The sequence below is a fragment of the Capra hircus genome, chromosome 1 (genome assembly GCF_001704415.2).
Source record: "Capra hircus breed San Clemente chromosome 1, ASM170441v1, whole genome shotgun sequence".
Classification (NCBI taxonomy): Eukaryota; Metazoa; Chordata; class Mammalia; order Artiodactyla; family Bovidae; genus Capra; species Capra hircus.
In genome coordinates, this window is record NC_030808.1 from 81,350,407 (window position 1) to 81,359,069 (window position 8,663).

The following is an 8,663-nucleotide window of genomic DNA, read 5'->3' on the forward strand; positions in this document are numbered from 1 at the left end:
GAGTGGACTTCCTTTGGCTCTCTTTCCTTTTATGGGACATTATTTTGGGAGTCTGTGCCTAAATGTTTTCCCACATCCCTTGGCAGTTTGAAATTCCACAGTGAGACCCTTGACTGAGCCTGACAGTCACCGGCAAGTGCTTCCTTACCGGGTTGCTTGGGTGCTGTATTTCTTGCATCACGTTTTCTTCATGTAAGCACATATTTGTATGCTCTGACAATTCTGAGAAATCTTTAACATTCTGATGCTTTGTATTTTTTTCTTGTTTCTTTTCTCAGTTAGCATTATGGATCCATCAGGGTCTGGTGCAGAGGGGATGGGCAGGTGGGCTGCCTGCCTCCTGTCTGCAGAGCAAGGGGTGCCCCGGTTTTGCCCAGTGCACGCGGTTCCCCTGGGAAGATCGCTTCCGTGGTCCCAACCCCCCACATTCACTCCACTTCTACCGGCCTCCTCCCACGGGGCCTCCTCACTCGCACCCAGACCAGGCGGAGGAGTCTCTTGCCTGCAGCTGCTGCACAGATGCCACGTGGATCAGGCATCTGTGCCACCCCGCCGCCAGTACCTAGGGCACCCGCGCATCTTCCCGCCTGCAGCTAGCGGTCATAAAGCCCGAAACCCGTGGCTTTCCCCGCTCCCTCTCAAATGCCTGTATCATTATTGTAATTATTTTACTATGTGCGGGAATTCTTTGAGGATCTGAGTAGAAGTAGATTTCTATAGAAGGGATTTGTGTTTGCGTCAGTGTAGTTCCTGGAGATAGCATCAATCTGGGACGGCTTTACTTTTTAAACCTGAGGTTTCTCGGACCACAAGTAGTTCGAAGTGAAACTGTTGACCCACGTGAAGGGCAATCTGCATCTTAGCTTCACACAGTGTCAAGATTTGAGGCGGGGAATTTTCTGTCCCCTGAGGCGGTAGAAGGTTGTTTATTTCAAATTCATGTTTAGTTCACTCTTCCCCCCCAGACGTCTCCTATTCAACTCCTGACCTTGAGGGGCCCATAGACTTTGTTTCATGTCCTACTGCCCTGTAAGGACATGAATATGGGTTTTCCAGTGGTCATGTATGGATGTGATAGTTGGACTATAAAGGAAGCTGAGTGTTAAAGAATTGATGCTTTTGAACTGTGGTGTTGGAGTAGAATCTTGAGAGTTCCTTGGATTTCAAGGAGATCCAACCAGTCCATCCTAAAGGAAATCAGTCCTGCGTGTTCATTGGAAGGACTGATGTTGAAGCTGAAACTCCAACACTTTGGCCACCTGATGCGAAGAGCTGACTTATTTGAAAAGACCCTGATTATGGGAAAGATTGAGGTGGGAGGAGAAGGGGACGACAGAGAATGAGATGGTTGGACGACATCACCAACTCAATGGACATGAGTTTGAGTAAATTCCAGGAGTTGGTGATGGACAGGGAGGCTTGGCATGCTGTAGTCCATGGGGTCGCCGAGTCAGACACAACTGAGTGACTGAACTGATCCTGAGACCCCATTCTAGTTTTACTAATTGTCCTAATAAACATCCTTTGTAGCAAAGGGATTCAGTTCAGGATCCCTGGCTGCATTTGGTAGTCCTGTTTCTTTAGTCTTCACCTTGGAACAGTTCTTCTGCTTTTCCTCAACTCTTTTGCCCTTGACACTTTTGAGGATTACAGGTCGATTATTTTTAGCATATCTTCAGTTTGAGTTTCCTTGATGTTTCCTCATGATTAGATTCAGGGCATGCATCTTTGGCAAGGACACCACAAAGGTGATGTCTGTCTCAGTGTATTCTGTTAGGAGGCTCACAATTTTGGTTTGTTTCATTAATGTGGATCAATTGATTAAGGTGATTTCTGCCAAGTTTCTCCACTGTATTTTGTGGCTGGGTACTTTGAGGCTATGTAAATTGTCCATTACTCCTCAGACTTTTACCCACTAGTTTTACTGTTCCGTGGTTGAATTATTACTCTGATGGCTGACATACGGTGATTTTTCTAATTCAACATTTGGGAAAGGCATTCTCTTCTCACTTATTTATTCATTTCTTGGTTTATATCAATATGGATTCCTGGATTTTTATTTTATTAGTGGAGACTTATCCTCAGTTGGGGCTTTCCAGGTGGCTCAGTGGTAAAGAAAGGAGATGAGGATTTGATCCCTGGGTCAGGAAGACCCCCTGGAGAAAGAAATGACAACTCACTCCAATATTCTTGCCTGGAGAATCCCATGGACAGAGGAGCCTAGTGGGTTACAGTCCATGGGGTCCCAAAGAATCGGATATGACTTAGTGACTAAACAGCAGTAGGAGCAAAACTGAAACTCTATACCCATTAAATAACATCTATTTATCCCTTCCTCTATTCTCTGGCAACCACCATTCTACTTTCTGTTTCTATGACTTTGACTACTTTAGATACATCATCTAAGTGGACTCAACAGTATTTTTTTATGTGTGACTGATTTATTTCATTTAGCATAATGTCCTCAAGGCGCATTCATGTGATAGCATGTGAGACGATTTCTTTTCTTTCTAAAACTGAATAATATTCCATTGTATGTACAAATCACATTTTAAAAATCTGTTCATCCATTGATGGACATTTGAGTTGCTTTCACCTTTTACCTATTATAATAATGCTGCTATGAACATGGGTGTGCAAATGACTGTTTGAGACCTTGCTTTCAAGTCTTTTCAGTACACACCTAGAAGTAGAATTGTTGGATCATGTGGTAGTTCTACCTTAAATTTTTTGAGGAGCCTTCATACTGTTTGTCATAGTGGCTGTACTGTTTTACATTCCCACCAATACATACAGTTGTTCCAATTTTTCCATACTTCCATCAACACTTAATTTTTTTTTTCCTACAGTAGCCATCCTAATGGGTTTGAAGTGATTCCATATTCTTTTGAACATCTCTATCATTCTTTGAGTATTTCTTACTTTTCGGGCATACATATCATTCTAGGATCACTTTATGCTTTCCCTGCCCTAGCCCTGAAATCAACTATTTCTCCAGGGAGCCCTAGTTCCTTTTTTGTGGAGATGGCATTTAGAAACCAAAATCTGGGCAACCTTTTAGATTAGCTGTATGTGTAGCATTTCTGCTTTCCACAAGACTGACAGTGAGGCTGGGGCAACAAGCACCTCCTCACCCCCATCTCCATCTCCAAGCTAAGGATTCATTTCTGGAGCAATCATTTCTCCATAGCCCACTCTCCAGCTCCCCAGAGGGACAGTATCCAGCTAAAACTCCATTGGGTACACCTTAGGCTCAATTTGGGATTCCAGTGGTAGGAAACATCTCCATACACTTAGAAAAAATTATTGGAACCTGTGGTGTAGCTATTTTAATTTGAGGTTTCCCTTGAGAGGTAGAACTGAACAAATATATGCTTAAGCACAATTTCTAAATTAGTATCTAGTTTGGCTAAAAAATATACCTATGCATCTAATAATGCAGTTTAATGGAGAAACCACAATTTTGAACTCAGCCAGAACCTAGTTTTTCTTCCTACACTGCTATAGATAAGCCTTGTGACCTGGGAGAGCTTAAGCTCTGCAAGTATCTGTTTCCTTGTCTGTAAAATAAAGACAGTAATACCTTACAGAATTTTTCAGGGGACTGGAGATATGTGTCAAGAGTTAAGGAGGCTGTCTGACCTATAGCAGGTAGGCAGCACACACCTTTCCAGTGTCACAGGATTTCATCAGTCGTGGGGTCAGCAGCTTCACTTATGCTGATCCTTTGGAATCCAGTGGAGTTTGCTCATGAAAGTCACCTAGTGCAGGTATGGGGTCAAATGGCTACCTGCTAATGAGTGATCTGTAGGCCTCAAATGGTTTTCTTTCATTGGTAATTTAGATTCACTTCAAAATATATTCTTTCTTCCTTCCAGTGAACCTGCAACATTTCAGAAATACCACCAAGTGAGCCTGCTTGCAAGATTCAGTCAAGATCTGGATAAAGTGGAAGCCATTTCCTTGGTGTTCTCTACAGGATCTGTAATCGGCCCGAGGTACAAGCTCAGGATTCTCCGAATGAAGTTAAGGTCACTTGGCCATCCAGAGAGGTAAGCTGAGGCAGGGTCTGACTAGCTCTTGTTTCCTAAAGATGTTATTGACTCCTGTCCAACCTGCTTGGTCTGATGTTTCAATAGGATTTCAGTAATCACAATGAAAGAAGTGAGGGGTTTTCCAAAACTAGATTTGATTAAATAAATTTCCTAGGGACTTCCCTAGTGGTCCACGGCTGAGGTCCACTCTTACAATGGGGATTTGAGGGGGCCAGGTTTGATCCCTGGCCCTACATGGGGCCACATGCTTCAATGAAGACCCAGAGCAGCCAAATAAATAAAAATAAACTGAAAATAAATTTTAAAAGAAAAGTTGCCCAGTAATCCAAGAAAAATTTACTGGTATGCACTTAAAGATAAATGGGCCAATAATCCAAAGAAATAATGTTGTTACATGTTTAAACAATTCTTCCCTAGCACTCCACCCATGTTTTTTGCAAGCTGATACTCTGTTGTAGAAATGAAACCCTCATATAATTTGGCAAACTGATAAAACACAGCCCAGCATTTAAAAGGGTACAGAAAATTTGAAATATTTTATTACATTGATACAGGATAGAAGTAGATATCAACATTAAATTTGATAACTGCACTGAGGAGGTCTTTGTTCTTAGGAAAAACATGCCAAAGTGTTAAAGGGGTAAGCAACCCATTCTCAGTTGGTTCAGAAAAAATAAACAGTGCGTATTTGTGTGTACAGAGAGGCAAACACAAAGGGGGAGAAAGAACAAAGCTGTGATGGTACGTATGTTTTGTGAGTAATGCCACACTTACAGTCCTTGCAGTCAAACTGTGGACGAAGAGACAGAAAATGATGTGAGCAGTTGTTGCTTTACATTTATAAATTCCTTTTTCCTGAATGTTTAGGATACTTTAAAACATTTAATAATACAAGTTCCACCCTCTCCTACTCCCCAAAGATAGTCATTATATCTTAAAACTGGAACTTTTTTTAAAAAAAGATTTTTATTTATGTATTTTTGGCATTGCTGGGTCTTCATTGCTGCACAGGGGCTTTCTCCAGTTGTGATGCTTAGGCTTCTCATTGCGGTGGCTTCTTTTGTTGTGGAGTATGGGCTCTAGGCCCATGGGCTTAATTGCTCACACAGCATGTGCGATCTTCCTGGACCAGCCATTGAACCTGTGTCCCCTGCATTGGCAGGTCGATTCTTAACCACTGGACCACCAGGGAACCCCAAACTGGGACCTTTTAATACTTCTTTCCTGGTTATCAAAGGAATACATATTCATTTTATAAATCTGAAAAGTACAAAAAGTGTTAAGAAGAATATCATAGATAATGTCATTATTCAGAGGCAACCACTGTTAAAATTTTTGCTTAATTTTTATTTTTGCTTTTTTTTGCTTAATTTTTAAAATCTTCTATTTTTTAAAATCTAGTTGAAATTATGTGGTAAATAAAATTTAACCCCATGATTTATTTTTAATTAGTTTTTATTGACATATAGTTGCTTTACAAAGTTGTGTCAGTTTACTTACTGTTGTTGCTATGACTTTGCTTATTTACTGCGAGCATATTCCTAGAACATTAAAAATAATTGCTAAGTAATTTTATATCTGAGAGAGATTGTGTGATTTGTTCTGCTAGAATAGGGTATTTTTATCATTGCATTGACAGGGATATTTCATTTTGTTTTTATAGGCCCCAGTTGTGTCGGTATGATCTTGTACTGATGGAAAATGTTGAAACAGTCTTCCAACCAATTCTTTGCCCAAAGCTGCAGATGTAATTGTTGTCAGGACACCTGAGTACCAGTAACATCAAGAATGCTACAACTACAGGCTTTTTAAAGCTTCACTTCATCTTTTCCTCAAGGCACAAAAAGTATGGAATAACCAGGGTTGTTTTTTTTTCTTTTACAGTAATGTCCTATGGATGTCACACTGCAAAATATCAAACAACCTTGGATTATGAAACAGTCTTGGGAAGGGAGTCTCTAAGTAGGGCAAATCAGAAATAGCTAGGTTCCCGACAGCTCAGCACCGTGTTAGGCTGTGTCCTGGGGCCTCCTTTGTTCCGACCTGTCGATTCTGCTTCTTGTCACTCGGAAAGTTCTGCCCATCACAGTGGCCATCCAAGCATCTTAAGGGAAGGACTGGCTGGAGGCCTCACTTTGGACTTGACTCCATGTTCCCCATGCCAGATCCTTCCAGGCTCTGCACGAAGAAGGGAATGGAAACAGACCTACCTCACAGGGCTCTCGTGTAGGCTTGAGAGGCAAGACTGTGAAAGATTCTTTGAAATCCCCTGGGTGCCACTTCTGTGAGTGGCTTGATACATGTGAATATGCTTTTATTTATTTTGATACGGGTTATCTAATGTGCAACAAGAGAGCTGCTCCTTATCAACACCAGCTTCTCTCTTAGGCTATTTGCTTTAGGAAGGCAGAAAACCATACCCCTGGGTTTCTGCCTTGTTTAAAATGGGTTAGTGCAGGAAGAGGTAGGGACAGACCAAGAGGGCAGCTGCTTGGACTAGACAGTAAGTGGATGAGGGAAGAAGAGCAGATGAAACAGAGGGGAAGCCCTGCTCAAAGGGACAAGGGATAGGGCAGGAGGCAGGAGAGAGGAAGTGGAGCTTGTTTTTCACTTAAGGTGAAGAAGCATCACTTTACATGAACCCTCATTTTAAGCAATACTTAATAAATGTTTTGTTTTTCTTTTTTACCAATGTAATCTGTAATTATTAAAGGAAATTTAGAAATGCACAAATGCAAAATGAAAATATGCTATCCATAGTCCCAGGGCTTCCCTGGTGGCTCAGCGGTAAAAAAAAAGAATCTGCTTGCCAATGCAGGAGACGTGGGTTCGGTCCTTGGGTCAAGAAGATCCTCTGGAGAAGGAAATGGCAACTCACTCCAGTATTCTTGCCCGGGAAATCCCATGGACAGAGGAGCCTGGCAGGCTACAGTCCATGGGTTCTCAAAAGAGTTGGACACGACTTAGCCACTGAACAACAATCATCCATCCATTGTCCCACCTGTTAGAGGTAATTTGTGTTACTGTTTTGGAGTGATGCTAAATAACCTGTTTGTTAACATGTGAATTCAAAGCACTAACTTATTTGCTCTTGGAGCATCTGAAGCTTCCAGTCTGAGAAATTCTCAGGTTTCTCTAGGAAGAGGCATGATATATGAATCTGGAATGACAACAGCCAAGTCAAGAGGTCCCCCAAGGGCCAAGGTCAGAGGGGTCAGAACCGCGAGAGGGTGATCCTTGAGCAGATGCCCAGGATGGAGACAGAGCCAAAGGGTGGACAGCACCCCTCCCCAAGCTGTGGGCACTGCTGGAAGGTTCCTGAAAGTCACAGGCCCACTAGCCTCCTCCCCATCGAAGTGACTGCTCTTCTACTGCTTTCTGTGAAAACAGTCTTAAATGGAATGTCTGTTTCATAAATGACGGAACTCTGTAAATATTCTGTGTGGCACGTCTTATCTTTATTTATACATACACAGCAACTCCAGAGTCTGTTCCACTGAAGTGTGGGATGCTTGCAGCGAATGTCTGAACTCTGGAAGGAGGAAGGCTCAGCGATGCTCCTGCCCACCTGGACATTTTATCAGCCTTCCTTCGTCCCATGTTTCCAGCAGAGGTGGACTTAGAGATCTGGATGCTCATAGGTTCTGATTTCTTTTTAGAGTTTAACTGGTCCTGTATTCTGATTAGCATAGTTACTTTTTTGTCCTCTTTGCCTTCCTTGGTAAGCAGGGGATCAAAACAACAGCAGAAAAATGCCAGGAACAGCATTTCCATCGATTTATAAGCTCCTCAGGCCAGTGGGTTTCTTTGAGTTTCTTCTCCTGGCATCTCCTAGCATGGTACCCACCTCACTGTGGAGTGGGAGGATGCATGAGCAAATAAATACATGAAAGAAGCTTGGTCCCTGGAGTGGAGGTGGATTTCAGTGAGTTTCACATGATAGTGATCAGGTGAAATGAAGGCAGTGACAGGTGTGACCACTCTCAGAATCTTTCTTCCCAAGCCCCTGGAACTTTTGACTGTGTCTCCAGTTATCCTCGCCTCTCTTCCTTCTCTTTGTCAGTGTATTTGTCTGAATCCCCAGCCAAAGATGCAGTTAAACTGTAGCCTACGCTGTTCCCTCTTCTGTTCACTTGTATCTCCTCCCACCTAGCGTTCTGACCTTCACTGGATGGTCATTTCCTCAGGGGAGTGTCCCCGGCCCTCATTTTTCCATAGAGCCTGCTGGACCTCTCCTTCCATAGCCATTTTAATGTTGTTTTTTTTTTTTTTTTAAAACATGTGTGTGTATGATTATTTGATTAATGTTTGTCTTCTCCATTAAACTGATCTGCCAGGCACAGGCCGTGTGCCTAGTGTGATGTCTACAATGCAGTCTGCCCTCAGGAAATACTAAATGAACACTGTCCATTATCTCATAAGCCCTGTGGAGTCATGCTCGGTTGTGAGGAAGGACTGGCCCTCCACTCCCAGCTACAGCCCGTCTCCCTGGGGGCGCCCACCCTTCCCTGCCTTGGACCTCTCTCCCGGGCACCTTTCTTACTCTTATCTCTTTTGTTGCTGTGGGTCCACTGCCCACTTCGCAGGCTTCCTGGGAGAGAGAGCTTG

General features: G+C 42.8%; 1 protein-coding gene across 1 annotated transcript in view; it reads left to right on the forward strand.

Moving 5' to 3' along the window:
• LIPH (lipase H) overlaps positions 1-8,395 on the forward strand; it is a 52,537-nt gene extending 44,142 nt beyond the window's left edge. Inside the window, exons 9-10 of the mRNA XM_018046979.1 lie at positions 3,879-4,052; positions 5,719-8,395. Coding sequence (XP_017902468.1) covers positions 3,879-4,052; positions 5,719-5,806 — 262 coding nt within the window. The 3' untranslated portion in view covers positions 5,807-8,395. The remainder of the gene's footprint in view (positions 1-3,878; positions 4,053-5,718) is intronic.